This window comes from Sinocyclocheilus grahami, unplaced genomic scaffold (genome assembly GCF_001515645.1).
Source record: "Sinocyclocheilus grahami isolate Dianchi unplaced genomic scaffold, SAMN03320097.WGS_v1.1 scaffold291.1, whole genome shotgun sequence".
Taxonomy (NCBI): domain Eukaryota; kingdom Metazoa; phylum Chordata; class Actinopteri; order Cypriniformes; family Cyprinidae; genus Sinocyclocheilus; species Sinocyclocheilus grahami.
In genome coordinates, this window is record NW_015505470.1 from 354,797 (window position 1) to 372,981 (window position 18,185).

The 18,185-nt window shown below is 39.4% G+C and overlaps 1 protein-coding gene across 2 annotated transcripts in view; it reads right to left on the reverse strand.

Moving 5' to 3' along the window:
* Positions 1 to 1,472: 1,472 nt before the first annotated feature.
* Positions 1,473 to 18,185, reverse strand: part of LOC107600799 (probable E3 ubiquitin-protein ligase DTX2) — a 37,477-nt gene continuing 20,764 nt past the window's right edge. Inside the window, exons 3-9 of one of the 2 annotated variants that reach the window (XM_016292768.1) lie at positions 13,382 to 13,440; positions 9,555 to 9,692; positions 6,091 to 6,158; positions 5,612 to 5,773; positions 4,652 to 4,813; positions 4,284 to 4,373; positions 1,473 to 2,566 (exon numbers count right to left, since the gene is read on the reverse strand). In XM_016292768.1, coding sequence (XP_016148254.1) covers positions 2,306 to 2,566; positions 4,284 to 4,373; positions 4,652 to 4,813; positions 5,612 to 5,773; positions 6,091 to 6,158; positions 9,555 to 9,692; positions 13,382 to 13,440 — 940 coding nt within the window. In that variant the 3' untranslated portion in view covers positions 1,473 to 2,305. The remainder of the gene's footprint in view (positions 2,567 to 4,283; positions 4,374 to 4,651; positions 4,814 to 5,611; positions 5,774 to 6,090; positions 6,159 to 9,554; positions 9,693 to 13,381; positions 13,441 to 18,185) is intronic. The other variant, XM_016292769.1, reaches the window with a different exon arrangement.

Consider the following 18,185-nt stretch of genomic DNA (forward strand, 5'->3'; position numbering starts at 1 on the left):
AAAATGAAAATGTTGTCGTCAATCACTTACCCCCATGTCGTTCCAAACCTGTAAAAGCTTAGTTCTGCATTACAGTATTGAGAATTTGGAGTGAAAATGTTCTTAAAGGGTTACTCCACCCCAAAATGAAAATGTTGTCGTTAATCACTTACCCCCATGTCGTTCCAAACCTGTAAAAGCTTAGTTCGTCTTCGGAACACATTTTAAGATATTTTGGATGAAAACCGGGAGGCTTGTGACTGTCCGATTGACTGCCAAGTAAATAATACTGTCAAGGCCCAGAAAAGTATGAAAGACATCGTCAAAATAGTCCATCTGCCATCAGTGGTTCAATCTGAATTTCATGAAGCGACGTGAATACTTTTTGTACGTGAAGAAAACAAAAATAACTTTATTCAACAATACTGCACGGATGCTCTGTTTTCGTTCAAATCAAAGCGTAAATACACGTAGAAAACGTATCATTGTGTCGCGGCAGACACAGAAGAGCGTACGCTGCTTGCGTTCAGTGGATATTCTCCAAAATGGCGCTACAGTGATGCGGAGAGACATTGAGGACACTAATTGTTGAATAAAGTTATTTTTTTCTTCGTGTACAAAAAGTATTCTCGTCGCTTCATGAAATTCAGATTGAACCAATGAAGGCAGATGGACTATTCTGACGATGCTTTTCATACTTTTCTGGGCCTTGACAGTATTATTTACTTGGCAGTCATTGGGACAGTCATAAGCCTCCCGGTTTTCATCCAAAATATCTTAAATTGTGTTCTGAAGACGAACGAAGCTTTTACGGGTTTGGAACGACATGGGGGTCAGTGATTAATGACAACATTTTCATTTTGGGGTGGAGTATCCCTTTAACCAATACCAAAATCTTAAAGGTTTTTTTTTGTGAAATGTGAACTTTTCTTGAGATTACTGATGGCTTTGGTGGCTTTCATTTTGTATTTTGTTGCAACCAAATGCCTGGAGGAGTTCAGTATTTCACAACAGTGTTAACAAATAACAGAAACCAAAAAGTGTTGTTATATGGAGTAATGTTTATTGCTGATTAGAAGTTGAATATATATTTATATATACAGTTGCATACATTGTAAAACAAAATATCCCATATCATGGAATATGAGATGATGAATGAATGAATGAATGAATGAATGAATGAATGTCTCCAGACTCGCAGTGGTAATGAACTGTATCTTAAACACTGCTGATTGTCTCCGTGGCACCATCTAATACTGCAACTCAATGATAATGCTGTGGAATTGCATCTCTACACCTATTTTCAGGATCTGGACTACAATTAAGCACTGATGTTTTTTTAATCAACATTACGTTATGTCGCCGAGCTGTTGAAAGTCTTGCATTTCTAAATAGATCAAATTCATTAACGTATATTCAAAAAGGGGGCAATAGAAAACGTATTATGTGGAATAGAGACAGTTCATGCACTTTCTGTGGAACGTAAAAGATGATATTGTGATAAATATTGGTAACCAAACAGTTTTGGTTCCCAATGGATTGCAGTCATTTTTGTCCTGCAAGTTCAACGGGAGCAGAAACTATTTGATTAACAACATTTTCTTTTGCCTTCCAAAGTAAAAAGCAAGTTTGGAACAACATTAGAGTGAGTAAATTATGACAGAATTTACATCTCTGGATGGACTATCCCTTTAAGTCCCTCATGATCGTAAACAAAATAAAAAAAACTAAAAGAAAAAAGTAATAGCAGCAAGTGAACACCATCATCAATCTAACTTGAAAACCAAAACAAAAATGTAAATTAACAGCTGCAGATTCTGTAAAAGTGCCTTTCATTTCTGAAGCAGTACATTTTACAGTACTAGTAAAGATCTATGACTTGCATTGATGTGCAATTTTTACTGTTTTCGTACTGCTTTTAAAGAAACATTGTATGCTTGATTCCCAGCAATAGTACAATGATCATAGTCGCAGATGCTCTACTGTAATGTAGTACATCATAGCCTCTATGATGAATCATGTGTTGAGATGGATGCCTAAACTGGCGCGTTTCCTCCTGGCACGAGATTCGTCATCAATCTAAAACATTAAGCCGAGCTATTCCTGCAGAACCATCTGTAGCTGCCTTACAATACGGTGAAAGTAAAGATGACCATGAAGCCAGTGACCCCACGTGTGTGTTAATATTCTAGACTCGGCCGAAGAGTGGAAACGGATTGGGGAAGTTGCGTTCAACCACATTCGCATACATCCAACCAACAGCGCAACTCCAGTTTTCCCTTTTCATCAAGTTTTATTAGAGCTACAGTAGATGGGATGGTCCGGTTCACATGGCTGAACCTTGAGCCCCTTGGCTCTGAGTGTCCCGTTTCAGGCAGTCCTCCGTCACGCCCTGCGACGCCAGTTCTGAGAGCACATTGTCAAGGTAGTTGGGGTCGGGGTAGCCGTGGCCGGAGACGTTGGACATCATCTCCGTCTTGTGGTGGATCTCGTTCCATATGACGGTGTCTGGCTCCCCTGTGGTGCTGGAAGTGCCCACGGTGAAGATGAGGCGCCGTGTCCACGCCACTTTCAGCAGCTCCAGCACCTGGAGACGGTTGGAGATGATCAGGACCCTCAGTTTTAAAGTAAACACAGTTTGCGGTTTGCTTTGAGAGGGAAACGCAAACCTGAGCACCGTGCAATGATCAACATTAAACATGAATGCTGGTCGTGAGCCAATACATACGGCATTTCTTCTGTTACTTCGCTCCAGTATGGAATGATTTATTTTTCTTGCAAGAGAAATCACATGCTGTTAAAACTCACATGGATCTTAATGAACTCGGTTAAAGGTTACAAAAACAAGAAATTATATTCTGTGGTTATCGGCAATCGATAAATGCTGGAGTTGAAACATTCTTTTAAAGGTTCAACCTTGTATAAGGTTAGGACGCTCTGATGGAATTGGAGGACTTTAGGGAATTTCAGACAAAGTTTTACGGACAAAACTAGCTCACAACTATTACAGGGCTGAGTATCAAAGATGGGTCAGTGATTTTTGATTGTGTATTTGCAATTTTTAGACCTAGTAAACGTAAAAGCATCGTTCACTCAAAAATTAAAATTCTGTCGTCGTAAACCCTTAAGACTTCCGTTTATCTTTGGAACACAAATGAAGATATTTTTGATAATCTCTCATCACTTGTGTTCACTTGCTAAGTATTTCTTATAATAACTATAATTTGGGAGTCATTTATGCAAATTTTCTTTGTATAGAAGAGTTAACATTTGATGAAAAAAAAATGTGTATATGTGAAAAATGTATATAAAATGTTTTTACATTTTGTAATTTAAAAAAAAAAAACAAATCTTAAGTAATAAACAAAAATTATACATTTCTAATTAGAGATTTAAAATTATAATTGTAAATAAATTAGAAATGTAAAATCTTAAAACGTAAAATATATGTGTATGTGTATATATATTAGTGCTGTCAAATGATTAATCGCATCCAAAATAAAAGTATTTGTTTACATAATACATGCATGTGTACTGTGTTTATTTATTATGTATCTATAAATACACACACATACAGTATATATTTTGAAAATATTTCCATGTATATACATTTATATTATATTTTATATTATTTAAAAATATATTTAATATATAAACATAACATATTGGTCTTAAATATATACACATGCATGTGTTTGTATTTATATATACATAATAAATATACACAGTACACACTCATGTAAACTAAAAATTTATTTTGGATGTGATTAATCACAGTTAATTGTTTGACAGCACTAATATATATATATTTATTTATTTTTTAAATTAATTTATTATTTTATTTCTTTATTTATTTTTAATTTCTCCATATAGATAAAGCATCAGTTTCAGATATTTCACATGAATTTCCCTACAGTGACCAACAGAAAAGCTGATTTGGAAGTGACTTCTGTGTGAGTGGTGCTTTGTTCATCAATACACTTTTGACAATTGGACCATGGACCTTTTTTATGTGACCGCACCTTTAGTTATGTGCACTAAGCATTCAAATGTACATCTCTAGCAGCTGGCCATTTATTTTATTTGTATTTTTTTAAAACTAGTAGTAGCCTGCTATATTTTTACACGCAATGACATTTTAAAGGCATGTTGGTGTCAGCGTGTAGCACCAAAAGCCAATGCTTGTGTGAGTAACACGTAGTCCTGGAACAGTTGATTCAGCAACTGAACGGTAGTGATTCAATATTTTGACAAATGAGCATGGCATAAATCTGTACTTGAATTGGGTCAATTCCCTCCATTACCTTTCTTCCTTTGTCATTGTCAGGAAGGAAACAGAAGCGAGGGAATCCTCTGCACGTATACGGCTGCCCTGGGTTTGGGTGCTCAGGACCCTGCAGACAAAGAGTGCATTAAGATGATGAGTGCTTAGTGCGGGCCGAGGCAAGGACAAAACCATTTCCACACAAAGGAATGAGTCAGTTATGCCCTTAACAAACGCAGTCTGCTGGATGAAAACATTTGGCTGGTTCATACAGACCTCCAGCACTTCGTTCAGTTTATTAATTTAGCCTACCTCTTCTGAAGAGATTATTGTTAAGAATATGCTTAAATCATGGTGTAAATAAATATAAAACAGTACAGAGCACTACATCAGCTTGTCAAGTCAGACCTGTATTCCGGGCGGGATGTTGTAAATGATTTGTATAGTGCCACAGTCTGGGTGTCCAGGCAAAGACTGAGGGATACTGTAAATCTCCATCTTGCCCTTGGGTTGGGTGCCGGTCTTCTCTCCATAGATTGTCTTACATGAGGGGCACTGAAGACTCCCATCCTGTGGTGTAACAAAAGTGGGAGAAAATAAAAGGAATAGTTTACATGAAAATATTTGGAACTAATATGATTTTTTGTAATTGCATGCACCCATTGTCACTGCTGGAGTAATTCTAAAAGTGCATTACACACACTGACGTTCAAACATTTGGTGGTCAGGAAGATTTTTTTGTCTTGTTTTTGAAAGAAATTAAAACGTTTATTTGACAAGGACTGATTGACTGATTCACGGTCACTATTAAATTAACCAAGTGACAGCAAAGACGTTTATAATGTTACAAAAGATTTCGATTTTAAATAAATGCCGTTCTTTTGAAATCTCTGTTCATCAAACAATCCTAAACACTGTCACTGTTTTCACAAAATAGTAAGTAGAACAACTGTTTTCAACATTAATAATAAGAACAAATGTTTCTTGAGCAGCAAATCAGCATATGAGAACTGAAGACTGGAGTAATGGAATAGAAATTTGTAATAAAATCTAATATTACTGTATTTTTTGTCAAATAAATATGGCCATAGTAAGCCTAAGAGACTGCTTTCAAAAAACCTCTGGCTTTTGAACGGTATTGTATATTGAAATACTTTTAAAGGTATACTTCATCCAAAAACGTCCAATTTTGTCATCATTTACTCCAAGCTCACATTCCATATCCATTTTTGATTATTAACAGTATACCAATCTGTAACGATTCCTGGAGCTACCCTCCAATAGTATAATATACAACTAAGAGAACTGATTTATTTGTTTAGCTCCCAGATCCGTGTCAGTTACAAGTGTTGGAAAGGAAATGCACACCTTGGTTCCATTGTTGTACATGGCCAGCATGCAGAGCATGTGGAAAGTGTGACCACATTTTGTGAGTTTGCCCACGGTGTTGGGCTGAAGAGACTGAGAGCACTCAGTTGGGACCTCATAACCAGACAGGCAGGACAGGCGCTCCATACAGATAATACAGTCCTGAAAGCACACAGCCAGATGTCACATATCTCACAGGGCAAGGCATGGGTAATATTTCCAGAAGAGGCATTAAACGTACGGGTGAATGGCATAAAAATATGTACAGGTCATGTTGTATTTTAGGACCATTAAGATTTTTTGCATTGTTACGTAGGAAAAACTGCATAATAGTCAGGAAAATAAATGTAAAAATTGTCATTATTTTCTTTAAGCAAAATGTTTCATTCCATTTAATCATGGTGTAAAATATGACCTGTAAAATTAACCCATCTATGCTAGTACAAAAAGTGTTATTGGACTGTGAACTTTAAATATACCTCATCTGGGACCACAGGCACTTCCTCCATGTATTTCTTAATGACTTCTTCTGGTTTCTGAGCTGGTGCTAAGAACATAAGACAGACCGTAACCTACACGAGTCCAATAACTGGCACTCAAAATCAAATGTTATGACATGATTACATTTTGTTAAAGACACCTTGAAAGCTTAAATTGCATTGTTGTGGCTTGTAGAGCCATATGTATCTGTCAGCTAGGCTGTGTGATCGGTTGTACTACACAGATTTTTGGCCAATCAAATGAATCCTTCCTCATAATACCACCTATAAGAAACAAATCATTGTACATGGCTGTGACTCATCAATTGGATGTATTATTAATATTTTTTAAATAATCAGTATGTCCCACCAAAAGTTTCAAGTTTCAAGCCATTTTGTGGGTTATTTAACATCCAAGTATCTTCCCTTTATAATATGAAGTGCTCTCTAAATTTCTCCATTTTTAAATATAAATATATAATTATTCATAGTTATAAACACTTTAATCTGCATCTTTAATGCAGAACGCTGTGTTTGTTTTGGTTACTAAATGACCAAATACGTTATGGAAATGTGTTTTGGTGGGAAGCAGTGAGACATGCTATGACATCTGCTTCCAGCGTATTTCCAAGGAACAACCACCAAATACCTAAGGCAATAATGTTTGCTCTAGACTTCCTGAATCAGAGTTTGCTCTAATGAGAGCATTTTTATGCATTACTGTACACGGATTATAAGATGACACATATAAGCTCATGTAAACACAAGCTTATTTGAATTTTGCCCAAGAAAACTTTAAGCAAAACCAATTAAAAACTCTTTATTTTTTGCACATCAATCCCTAAGGGGATAAAGTGATGGAGGGAAAAAATGTGAGATGGGAGGAAAAATAATATTTGAATGCTTTTATGACACCCCACCACCCCATGCAGCATCAGGTTTACCAAGTTAACTGGTAACTTTACAATAAGTTTCAATTTGTCAACATCAGTTAAACATGCATTTATTAATCATAGTTAATATTAATTTCAGCATTTTCTAATACATCATTAAAATGTATAGCTGGTAATATTATTTAATGGACATGACTTGACATGAATTAACAATAAACAGTTGCATTTATAAAATACAAATACAAATTAATGTTAAATACTGTAACAACTGAATTGTTTTTTTGATAGTTAATCAGTTAACTAACGGTAACTAATGGAACCTTATTTTAAAGCGTTATCAGTTAAATTTATAGATCTTAGCAAATTAAATTTGTAAAATAGATATTTTGTTCTTAGGAAAATAAGAACATAGCATTACAAATAAATACTTTATAATTAAACATACTACTACTAATAATAATAAACCATTTGCTAAATAACAGTTTATTAGTGTAGGAACTTAAATAATGTGACTTAAATCGTTTAAATAATGTGCATATATCAGCCATTTTACAGAAACTTTGAAGGTGGCTCATCCAATCAGAATTTAGAGTCAGAAATATCTGTTATATGGCTTTTCTTAAAGGAATAGTTCACCCAAACTCACACTCATGTCTTTCCAATCCTGTGTAAGTTTCTTTCTGATGTTAAAGGGGTCATATGATGCTGCTAAAAAGAACATTATTTGGTGTATTTGGTGTAATGAAAAGTGTTTATGCAGTTTAAAGTAAAAAAAACACATTATTTTCCACATACTGTACATTACTGTTTCTCCTCTATGCCCCGCCTTTTTGAAACGCATCGATTTTTACAAAACTCATCGGTCTGAAAAAGCGAGGTGTGCTGTGATTGGCCAGCTATCCAGTGTGTTGTGATTGGCTGAATACCTCAAGCGTGTGACGAATAGGTTCCGCCCCTCACATACTGTTGATGCCGTGTCCCGGCCGGAGCAACGAGACAAAAACATTAAAACCCATTACAAACGAGGCATTTGTTGCATCCAGTGGGGACATAATTACTGATTATAATGACTTATACTGTCTTTTTATGCGTTGCGTTGCGTTGATGCCGGGATAGAGTGAGCTGAGGCCGGGCTAGCATGACCGGCTTAGTGTGTGCGCTGAGGCTGGGCTAGAGTGAGCTGAGACGGCGGGGTCGAGAACGGCGCGCCCGGCGGATCCGACGAATGAGCGGCAACCACATGTGACGGACCCCGGGCTGGATTCCGCTTCGTCCACGGTGAAAGTTTATGTATTCCCTCAGCGACCAGCACAGATCAGCTCTAGGCATGACGAAGCAGATATCGTCCTCTTTTGGAAGACCAAACAAAGTAGTTTCGCTTTCACAACGAAGCACACAGCGTCTTCACGACATGGCTGCAGCAGCCACAATACTACAGTGAGACTAAAAGTTACGCCTTCTTTCTTTGCGTGAACATTTGGGCAGCGTTATGCAAATCTTCCCACATAGTGAGGTAGATATGTGGGGGCGTGTTAGAACGAGCCGTTTTAGGTAGGCGTGGCTGACTCTTAACTTTTATAAAGAATATCTCTTTGGATTTGAGACTTTACAGATCTTCTTTATGCACCAAGAGCTTGTGACACTCCAAAAAGAAAGGAAAAATTTAAATATCATCATATGACCCCTTTAAACACAAAAGACGATATTTTGAAGAATTGTTTGTCCCCATTGACTTCCATGGTAGGGAAAGAAATACTATAAAAGTCGATGGGGACCATTAACTGCTTGATTACCAGCATTCCTCAAAATATATTCTTTTATGTTCAACATAAGAAAGAAACTCATACAGGTTTGAAGCGTCATCAGGGAGAGTAAATGATGACAAAATTTTCATTTCTGGTGAACTATTCCTTTAAACAGTCCATTTTTGATACTCATCAGCCTTTGGCATACCATATCAAAGCAGACACTGTTCAGATTACACATCCCGGTGTTAAGTTTTTAGAGTTGTCAGACAACAGAAAATGTGTTTAGGATGTTTTATTAAGCTGAAATTAAAGCAGTAAACTAACATTGCTTGTGAGTGTCAGTCTGAACCTAATATCCATCTTCTGTATTAAAGACATTAAAATAAATGGCATTAACAACAACACAGGTTATGTAGGGTTAGAGGGAAAGAAAAAACAGACCAGCAAACAATTGTTATTCCATAAACCCCCCCAGCAGACATCTGTCTGCAGAGTCCCACAGGTGAGCAGGCAGGTGTCAAGTGATGCATTCATTATGTGATCGTGAAGATGGAAGCAAGACAGCGTGACCATGACAGCATTAACATGAAAAGGGTGAAAACATGGCAGCCGAAGCAAGCGATAAACAGCAAAACATAAACATCTTGCAATGGCCAGAAGGAGCATGTCAGAATGAAGCTGAAGTACCAAACCCCTTAAGGAAAATATAAACGGACAGTAGAATGGTAAGAAAAACAGCAATTTAAAAAAGGACAGGAGCGGCAGCAGTTTGCAGGCCAGCGGACGGCAGGTTTGGTCGAGCTGGTTGGCGGTGCTTAACTACCTGTCCTGGACTGTCTCTTTGCCCTCTTAACGGAGTTGGGCTGGCTTTTGGTGGGCCTGCTGGAGCCACTCTGGGAGAAGGGGGCGGTCAAGAAGCGAACTCCCAGTCCTGCAGCTGACATCAAAATGGAAGCCATGCCTGGAACGGCCGGAGGCCATGTGGAGACATGCAGGAGGAAGGGAGGAGGAGGAGGAGGAGGAGTGAAGGAAAGGAAGAGTAATGAGCCAAGAGTGGAGAAGCCAACCACAAGTGAGGCATGCTCTGATGAGGACAAGAAAAGTTTAGGGTCCTACTTACTGCAGAGGAAACAATATCAGTCCAACTATAGATGCGGTCTACAATCCCACCTGCTCTTGATATTTATCTAGGACTAAATACGTTAAATGCAATACACAGAATCCAATGCGCTTCAGAGACTAACTGTGATTCGATCATTCAAACCACCTTCAGAGGAAAAACGGGTCTCTTTTGGCTGACTATTTGCATAAAGTCTGGTCCACGTTGACAGGAAGAGACCATTTGATTGACATGTAAAAGTTACCAACCACAAATCAAGCTGCTTTTAAGTGACATTTAGAAAATTTGAAATCCATTACACCATAATAACAGACCAGCATGAAAAGTGTATGCTTCCTGATGCATCACAAACAACATTAAAACAGCACAGGGTTTTAAACTTGTGTCTTTAAATGCACCAACACATTTGGAAAAACCTGAACATAGCCATTACATATTTAAGAGAGCAAGACTTCTGAAGTTTAACTATTTTGTCTTGAGACCCATGTTGGGGTCAGAGGGACCCAAATTAGTGTAATTATGCAGTACATTAAAGGGGTCCTATTATGCTCTTTTACAAAGTCTTGATCTTGTTTTGGGGGTGTACTAGAACATGCTCTCATGCTTGGTGGTTCGAAAAACGCATCATTTTTCACAATTTACAATATTACCATACCTTTCTCCCCAGCCTGGCACAAACGGCTCGATTAGTTCCGGGTTTGATGAAGGCCCACCTTCCGAAAAACGAAATGTGTTGTGATTGGTTAGCTGTCCTAGTGTGTTGTGACTGGCGAACAGCTTAGACGGTGTTTCAGTACTGCCCCGCCCCTTGCCAAAGCAGCAAGTTCTGTCTGCTCCGGTATAGTTAAGGATGGCGTCGATGTTGCCATGTCAATTTGAGTCGGATTCAGACCCCGAGAATATTGAACAAGATAATAGCGCAGAACCTTTGCACGGATATTGCAAGACATATTAGAGTGGTATATATACATATCTATGGTGGTAACATTATTGTTGTTTTGTTTTAGTTTTTTTGCTAAATCACGTTTTAGATAGGATGTCAACAACCGCTAAGAAATAACTGCATTTACTATGTACAGATAAGTGCAACGGTAATATGTATTATGTTTATTGTTCTTTAATTCTAACATTATAACATGAATTGCAGTGAAACTGTTATACAGTTGAATTTATTAATACCATAGTCCAGTGTTTTCCACAGACTTGCACTCTATTTGTGGCTGCATATATATGCAAATTCATTCTCTGCCAGCAGAAGATGCTGTTGGAGTGGTAGATATCTAGGTTTCCTTGGTAACCGCTGTACACAAAAGCAGCTCTCCGCTCACAAACGCTGCTTTATCAGACATTACATGCAAGAAGAAATGAAAATGACATCCAAAATTCTCAGAAGACAGTTGGTTTCCTTCAGAAATACAGTGATATAAAAACACCCGCACCGGGTTTCGATTTTGAAACGTGCAGTGCTCATGTTTATTCAACGAAGTCAAAGCTTTTTGGAAAATCTATTTTTGGTGGTCAGTTTTGATATTGTGGCGGGCAATGTATGGGAAACACTGTAGTTTCATAGTTGATGTGTAAATTCTTCAGATTACATCATTGTCCAGTATTGTACTGTCAGCAATTTATAAAAACGTTTTCATAATTGTAACAGACATATTTACATACATAATTATTCAGGTGCATGTGTAATAACTTGCGAAAACTTGACGCTACAGCAGCACTTCTTCTTCGTCGTTGTCTTCTTGTTTGATGCACTCAACCAAGCGTTCTAACCATGACCTCGCCCCTCCCCACCCCCCAACCATTCAAATTTCCATAGGCGGGAATTATTTTAATGATATTCTAATGAGCCACTTTGTGCCATCACAAAACCCGGAAAACAATGCTGTAGTCCAAACGAGCCGTTTGTTGTAGTTCTTGAAAAGGGATTTTTTTTTTTTTACGAAATATCTCCCATTGGAGTGGACTTTGAGATTTGTAACTTTGTAGATCTTTTTTATGCCCAAACATACACACTACACAACAACTAAAATTCAAAAAGTGAAAAAGTGAAAAAGCATAATAGGACCCCTTTAAGACGATTAGCCATTCAAGCAATCCACAATTTAGGCAATCCACCAACAAATGGATTATAAAGATAATCAATCATAATTTTCCACATCCCTTACTTACACAGGCACAATACCACACAAAATATTAAAGGGATAGTTCAGTCATTTACTCACTCTCATGTGGTTCCAAACTAGGACTGTACAATACTAGAAAATTACATGGGAAAAACTTCTAAGGAAAAAAAACTTTTAAATTCTGGCTGTTCATACATACTTTTTACAATAACCAACTCAAACCTATTTCAGTAACCATTTCAGAGTTTTTGTTTTGTTTGGTTTCTTCCATTTTCATAGGTTAATCATATAAAGCAACTGCGTTTATTCAAAAGACTGAGTAAACTATTTAATTAATATGGATTTCATATGTATTATATTGTCTTTAAGAACTTTTTGAAGCGTCAAAGTTTTGGTGGGATTGACATTTCCTTAAAAATATCTTCATTTGTTTTTCAAAGATCTTATGGGCTTGAAACATCTTGAGGGTGAGTAAATTATCATAATTTAAATTTTTGGGTTAACTATTTATTTAACATTCAATATTCAAACAACTAACACTTAAACTAATGTTGTAACTCTCACAAAATCTAGATCACCCATCTAAACATTTGTGTTCAGATCATCCGAGTCTGACATTAATCCTAGTCCTAAACGATTTCTTCATCGTTTGCACACTACATAGTTTAGTGTTCAACTATTTGCACTCATCGCACACACACACGATTCTCCATGCAGAAGCCAACACATACACAAAAATCACGCAAAAATGTCAGTGGATTGTGCTGCGGATGAAAACTATAATCACACAAAATGTCCACAAAATGGAGTGGTCAACAGTTAATCATGAGCGATAAGAAATCCTACAGTTAATCTAATGTTTGCACCGATCACGCCACCTTCAGTCTAGTGAAAATTACATTGGAAATGTCACTTTGTCCCAGATCTGTCTTTCTGTTCCCCGAACGCCTCATGCATCTTAGTGCAGCTGCTGTCAGCTACAAGAGCAACAGATATCCAACATCCCCAGACACGCACCATTAGCTTGAAATTTGTGAAAGGCAAGCTCTTTCAAAGCACACCAACTCAATCCCCACAAACTGGTGACTCAATGAAGCCACTAATGTCATAAACTGATATGTGACAAGCAGCTGATGTAAGACAAAAACATCAAGGTGGAACCAATATACCGCAAGTCTGAGGCATGAATAGACTTGTGACATATTCACTGAAGAATGCCAAAACTAACTTCACTGACTATCACTGCTCTGGGAAACGTTTGTGTGGTTCATACTGACACTCCCAAGAAACAGTTCAGCTGCACAGCATCAAACACTGTCTGGGATGAGGAGAAGGAGAGCCCAGTGCATCACTGTAAGGATTTTTTTCTGGTGTGGCATATGTGACGGGTGAGTGCTGTACCTGCCAGTGCAGAGTTCACATTACTGGATCCGTTCATGTGCAGAGGGATGGTTGGGATGCTGTGGAAACAGAAACATAGATACTTTAATGCACATACACATTAATGCATGATAACAAAAGCTTTTCACAATGACCTACACTCCCATTACGGAAGCTGTGTCATGTTCTTTTTATGATACAAAAGAGAGAGGGAATCGAGTTAGCTGAGATTCCTGTTGACGACCTATTAAAGATAAAATGAAAGCAAGATACGATCCAAGGAAATTCCCCAGCCTTCTCAAGCTGTCATGGTGTAATTCATGCTATGCCATCTGATATGTCTTTTAAACATACACTATCTTTTCAAAAGTTTAGGGTCAGTAAGATTTTTTTTTAGAAGCAATGAATGTTTTTATTCAGCAAGGATGCATTATATTGATCAAAAGTGACAGTAAAGACATAATATTTCAAAACGTTTCTATTTCAAATAAATACAATCTTATCGTATCTTAAAAAATGTATCAGTTTCCACAAAAACATTAAGCAGCACAACTGTTTTCAAAATTTTAAATAATAAGTCATATTTCTTAAACACCAAGAAATCAGCATATTAGAATGATTTCTGATGGATGATCAGACACTGAAGACTGGAGTAATGGCTGCTAAAAATTTTGCTTTGCCATCACAAAAATAAATAAATAATAATAATCACATTTTAAAACATATTAAAATAGAAACCACTGTAATAATATTTCACAATATTACTCTCTAACTATATGTATGTAGATAAAGCAAATACAGCCTTGGTGTTAATAAAGTAATTCTTTAAAAATATATTTTTTTAAATGTTACAGACCCTAAACTTTTGAACGGAGTGTACAGTATCTCACAGAAGTGAGTACACCCATCACATTTTTGTAAATATTTTATTATATCTTTTCATGTGACAACACTGAAGAAATGACACTTTGCTACAATGTAAAATAATGAGTGTACAGCTTGTATAAGTGTAAATTTGCTGTCCCCTCAAAATAACTCAACACACAGCCATTAATGTCTAAACCGCTGGCCACAAAAGTGAGTACACCCCTAAGTGAAAATGTTCAAATTGGGCCCAATTAGCCATTTTCTCTCCCCGGTGTCATGTGACTCATTAGTGTTACAAGGTCTCAGGTGTGAATGGGGCACAGGTGTGTTAAATTTGGTGTTATTTCGCTATCACTCTCTCATACTGGTCACTGGAAGTTCAACATGGCACCTCATGGCAAAGAACTCTCTGAGGATCTGAAAAAAATTAATTTTGCTCTACATAAAGATGGCGTAGGCTATAAGAAGATTGCCAAGACCCTGAAACTGAGCTGCAGCATGGTGGCCAAGACCATACAGCGGTTTAACAGGACAGGTTCCACTCAGAACAGGCCTCGCCATGATCGACCAAAGAAGTTGAGTGCACGTGCTCAGCATCATATCCAGAGGTTGTGTTTGGGAAATAGACGTATGAGTGCTGCCAGCATTGCTGCAGAGGATTTCTTGTTTTGTATTAGTTTTCATATCCAGTACTACTTTTGTTTTACTTTATTATCTTTTATGACTTTTATAATTTTGTTTATTTTGTTTTATTTTGTTCCTTTTTTATTTTATTTATTTTTATTTTTTAATTTTTTTAATCAGGATTCTCTCTCCCTTTTTCTCTCTCACTTTACCACTCACTTATTTAAATTTAGTTTAAACAGTGTTTGAATTCAAATTTAAAGTAAATTTCTGTATTCTAGCCATTTTTGTTCACCTACAGGTAACACTCCCTCTAGTGCTTAGTTGGTGAAGTGACAGTTGCCTCCACGGCGGGTCACAAGGTGCCACGGGATCCAAACTGAATCACCTCAAAACACCACTTAGCCCATAGAATACTAACCCATCCAGCTATCAAAACCCCAAAATCAGGTTGCTCTACAATCTTTAAGGTAATTAGCCGCTCCACAGGCGGCCACACTAGATGTTATGACCCAGCAGCGCCTTCTAGGCCCTGTCATAACCCCTAACAGCAGTAAAAGGCTTAAACCTGCTCTCTTCTCTATCTCTCCCTGTGTTTTGATTTGTTGGTTTGTTTGTTTTTAATTTTGTTCTGTTTTGTTTGCCTAGAGACCGAACCTTTGAAAATCATCAGGGAAGGCTGAGTAATAGATTGACGACCCGAGCTGCCAAAGTCTTTAGATGATCACGCTGTCAACAATCTGAGTTAGATCCATTCCGGTGCCGCCCCCCACAACAATTAGACACACCTCGCCATTTGCGACCGAGATAACAGGTGTCTGGTCTACGCTCACACTGGTCTAAAACTGTTTGTTTTCCTCAAGCAGACCGTGCATAAAACATATAATTACTATAATCGCAGCCTGTTAACGCCGTAAATACTTGCATTGGCCTTTTCGTGCTGTCCCTCTCTCCCTCTCTCTCTCTCTCTCTCTCCCTCTCTCTCTTCACCAGTGAGCCAGCATGTCTCGCTCATCCAGCCCTGATGCCCACTGGGATCGACTAGAGTCCTGGCTGAGTGCCATAACCGGTACACACCTGTCTGAAGCAGCCGGCGGCCTGCAGCACCTGAGCCGGGAACAGCTTGACGACAACCTGAGCGCCCTGATGTCACACGATCCGACACAGGACTACAGCCACAAAGATCTCACCAAGATCATCGGGCCCCTCGCCCACAACCTCCTCGCTCAGGCAAAGCTGGGAGAAACAAGCATCTCCCGCATGGAGCAGGAAGCAGCAGCGCTGAAGCTCCAGGCTGAGGGGGCTCAGAGAAACCTGGTGCTTGCTCAAAGTCAACTGGACCAGTTAACGTCGGAGACTCAGCACCAGCACAGGACGGCGGATGAAAAGGACCCAGAGCTGCAGGAGGAAGTAGAGAGACTCCAGAAAGCTTTAACTGATCTCCGTGTAGACACAACACGCCGAGAGCAGTGGGCGAAAGACACCAGAGAGGAACTAAGTGAAAAACTTCAGCGAGCCGAGGCTCTCCTGATGAGAGCAGAGACTGAACTCAAAGAGAGAGATGCTAGGGCCAAGGCCAGCGAAGGCCACCTGCAAAGTTCCCGGGTTGAAGTCAGTGCCCCGGCCCAACAAAGAGACTATTTAAAAGACGAACTTGATACGGTTCACCGAGAGCTTAAATATGCATATAGACTGCAAAGTGACTCTGAAAGGGAAATGCACAACACAGAATTTCCCCTAACCAGCAGATTGATACCAGCTAGTCAAGGGTTTCCAGTTCGAAAGGGGGGTGAGAGCCCACTGCTCAAGACATCACCTGCCAGCATCCCTGAACCCCCAGCAGCAGAAAGAGGCTGGGAGCCTTTTCAAAGGCTGTCTTCCAGTCACGGCGTGTCACCTAAAGAATTGGATAAGCTGGCTAGAAACATTCCCACTTTCACTCCAAACCCTGCAGGGGGCCACGATGTGCACGCCAACTTAAAAGACATTGACTTTCACATGCAAACTGTTGCCATTGTTACCACAAGAGACAGACTCTATCTGCTCCGAATCACCGCCAGCCGTGAGGTGAGGAGCTTTCTAGACCGGCAGCCAGAAACGGTCGAAGGGGATTACCAGCAAATGCAGCAAGCTCTGATTAAGGAGTTCTCTGACCCAGAGTCAGAGCAAGGACTGATTACTGCCATGGACCTTAAACAGGGCAGACAGGAAACCACACAGGCTTACTACAACAGGCTCAGACAGGCCTACTTCGGAGCACGAAACGAGCCAGGAATGGAACAGGATTTCAACTTCAAAACTCTGTTTCTCCGGAACCTGCACCCAACAGTGAGCCACCACTTGGGGGTTCTGGCTTGCCCACGGACTATGTCCCCTAAGCACCAGTATGAGCGCCCCGAGAGATCCTGGGACAGGTCACAACCACCCCTCAACCGGAGGGGTAGAGCCACATGGGAAGCCAAGAGACGGCCAAAGGGGAACTGACACTCACAGACACAACCACCGAGCTCGGACTGCCAGCAGCAGAACCCCTCTCAACAGGCCCTAGACAGGCCCAAATATAAACCATCCACAGAACAGAACCAGAAAGCTACATCTGAATCAGCAGAGATCATGAGACTTTTAAAGGAACTCCTCCAAGAAAAGCACCATAAGGAAAAGGAAAGGGATGAGTCAGACCAGCTATGACTAAGCATTAACTCTGACCCCAACACCCACTCAGAGTCCCCTCAAAATGAACTGCCCAACCAGATCACTGCTAATCCACTGTTAACCACAGAACCAGATATCTCATCACCAAGTGGTGACATCACTCAACCACCTCAGCTGACTGTGGAACCGCCAGAACCAGCCAACACCCCGCAACACACCTCCAGCCAGGGGTGGGGGGTCAGCCTGTCAGTGCTCAGACCATACGCCGCACACTCGTGAAGAGTTGATCTTCAGCGCTGGAAACAGCAGTACGGGCACACATATTTAAATACATATACATACACTCTTACCTCATTCCTAACCCTGCTGTTTAGCCATCAGAGAGCGGGTGCACACGTAATCTGGATGGCACACGGACCTTTCACACACTCTTTACCTCCTTTACAGTATACATACCCCGGATCAACCACACAGACACCATGTTGTTAGTTTGAAGTTTTATTTTTAGTTAGTTTTGTCTTGTGTGTGCGCGTAGGGAGTAGTCGGACTTCCACGTTGCGCCGGCCAAACCAAATGATCGAGCGACACCCTCTTATGACGTCACTGCCGCGCCGTGCCGGCGCAACGCGATCATAGTCCGACGAAACCATTGTTGTTTGTATGTGGGGAACTTTGTTGTCTT